At 41.3% G+C, this 2,782-nt stretch overlaps 1 protein-coding gene across 1 annotated transcript; it reads left to right on the forward strand.

Moving 5' to 3' along the window:
* The first annotated feature begins 601 nt into the window (after window positions 1-601).
* LOC139725451 (N-sulphoglucosamine sulphohydrolase-like) lies at window positions 602-1,933 on the forward strand. Its single transcript, XM_071636529.1, has 2 exons — window positions 602-737; window positions 1,125-1,933. Exons 1-2 carry the CDS (start codon window positions 602-604, stop codon window positions 1,931-1,933), a joined length of 945 nt encoding a protein of 314 aa, XP_071492630.1.
* Window positions 1,934-2,782: the final 849 nt, after the last annotated feature.

A 2,782-nucleotide genomic window follows, 5' to 3' on the forward strand; every position in this document is an offset into this window, starting at 1 on the left:
AACTTTCATGACCTGGCCAAAACTGTGAACATAATTGGTTCACCTTTGTGTTGTCATAAATATTAGCATACCTCACATTATTTTTCAGTTACCATGGTAACAAGACAGAAGTCTATCCTGAGCCATTAATAAGCATATAACCTGAATTGGTTTGAGTTTCTGCCTCTACAACTGTGGAGCAAGTGCAAGAAAACTGAACTTTGTGACACACTATATTTCATGCATCTTTATTTTTGTGGATTTTGCAATTCAAATGAGATTTGTGACATTGCAAACTCAGAAGCAGTATTGCCTCTCATAGTATGATGTGCTGTATATTGTATCCAACGTGTGAATTTGCTTTTGAAAAAGAAATTCTAGAAAAGTATGCCACTTATCTCTCATTCCAACAATGTGGTTAATCCAAAACCAGCCATTTGTAAAATTGTCTTTTAAGTCGCAATTCGTCAAATGCATGGCATAGGCAGTAGTCTTTCACTATTTCTGCACTCACAGACCATTCTTCCTCTATGTGGGACTGAAGGACCCTCATCGAGCCCAGGACAAGGACGTGGATCGCTACGGGTTGTTCTCTGAGAAGTTTGGGAACGGTGAGGAGGGTATGGGAGTCATCCCAGACTGGACTCCTTTTCACTACTCTCCCCATGAGGTGATTGTGCCTGCCTACTTACCGGACAACCTGGTCACCCGACAAGACATAGCAGCTCAGTATACATCCATGAGCAGGCTGGATGCAGGTAACAGATGGCAGATCATCATCAGTGCTTGCAGGAAGTATAATTACACAGTTAGCCAAATTGGAAACACATACTGAAACATTATATGAATGACAATACATGTACTGTCTTTCTACACTTAAAGTTACATGCATTACATATATTTCATTATGAGACACTATGTGAAAAACAGCTACCTTCATTTAATGATAATAAGAGTTACTTTTCCTGCTAACTTCAAGATGTTTGTCCAAGCATTGTTCCCCAAAGAATTTCAGTTACTTTAGGAAACAAACGGTACATGGCAACAGAGTTACATGGTTCAATTCATATTAACAATTGTTATTATGTTGTCATGTGAACATGGCACTAGTCCTTATTCCCACTTTTACTTTGTTTTTTTCAAAGGGATTGGCATGTTGCTTCGTGAGTTGGAGCGGACTGGTCATTTAGACGACACCCTGATCATCTACAGTGGGGACAATGGTATTCCATTTCCTAATGCCAAGACAACCCTTTATGAGATGGGGATACGAGAGCCAATGTTAATCTCCTCCCCTGTCCATCCTCACTCCTGGGGTCACACCAGCCCCGCCTTTGTCAACACTCTGGACTTCTTTCCCACAATCCTGGACTGGTTTGGTGTACCCTTCGAGAGTTACAACATCTTTCCCAATCAGCCCGTGTGCCTGACGGGCAAATCCATTATTCCACTCCTGGAGAGGGACGAGGACACGGAGACCGAAAGATGGCAGCAGACTTTTGCCAGTCAGAGCCTGCACGAGATCACCATGTACTACCCGATGCGCACCATCCGTAGACGGAACTTCCACCTCATCCACAATCTGAATCGGCGTGAGTACTTCCCGGTTGCCACGGACATCGCTGGTTCTCCGACCTTCCAGCAGATCTTGAAGGACACTGAGAGGGGTGCGGGGACAGGGTGGTTCAAGAGCCTGGAGGACTTCTACTACCGCCCCGAGTGGGAGCTCTACAATGTGGAGGATGATCCGCTCGAGGTCCATAACCTTGCAGAGAGCCGTTCACATGCAAAAATTTTGCAGGAGATGAAAGTGAGCTTAAAGGCGTGGCAGAACGAGACCTTTGACCCTTGGATCTGTCATCCCGATGCCATCTTGTTTGGTGGACAATTCTGCCTTCCTATTCTGAATCAGAAGACAAATTCCCAGAATTCCAGGGGTAGGGAAGATTTATAGCCATTCCAAACCAATGACTCTGCAAAGAAGTGCCATAATTTGCCTCAATTTCGTGACAGTAATTTTCCTACTTTTGCATTTCACAGTCTGTGCATACAGCATACAATGTATTTCACTTATTTGCTCTCGTAAGCCCAGTGTCTTGGGCTTCATCATTAATGATTTGTATATCAGGTTTTATCATCACCCTTTTCTTCAGCTTTATATACAGCGAATTTAGTTATGCAAGGCTCTATTCAATGATTGGTTTATACTTACTCCTCAATTTTTTTAGATCATCCAAACTCTTTCCAGCAATGTGACAAACTTTCATTTTTTATCCTCAGTACTCCAGCAAACATCAACAATAGTGTGGAAGATATGAACATTATTTGATGCATGACTTGCAAGATGCTTTTCAAGCTACACTTTCAATATAACGAGGGTTTCATTGATACAGTTGTAAGCAATATTTTCTAATTATATGAATCTGTGTTTCACTCACTGTTCTAAACAATGAATAGCCCAAATATGAATTCAAATCATTTATGTATTTGTGAATAATCAATGCTCACAAGAGAACTAAATCATCTGCAGAAGAGTCATCACTGCAAAGCTGTCATCACTGCAAAGGTATGCAGTTATTTTGTGTATTCCATGTTTGAAATCCTCAGACTTTTCTTCACACTTTCTATGAAGATAACAATTGGGATAGGTACTGGTACACAGAATATTGCGATTTGATCGTTCACAATGATACCATTCTACAAGTACTTTAAGTGGTGGGCGTTTCCTTAAATATAGGTTAGTTTTGTGTTTCAATATATTACCAACAAGAGCTGGACTTGTTTCACTGTCCTGTGTTTCTGG

This window comes from Diadema antillarum, unplaced genomic scaffold (genome assembly GCF_040938485.1).
Source record: "Diadema antillarum isolate AM-2024a unplaced genomic scaffold, OU_Dant_1.0 scf00000017, whole genome shotgun sequence".
In the NCBI taxonomy this organism is placed as follows: domain Eukaryota; kingdom Metazoa; phylum Echinodermata; class Echinoidea; order Diadematoida; family Diadematidae; genus Diadema; species Diadema antillarum.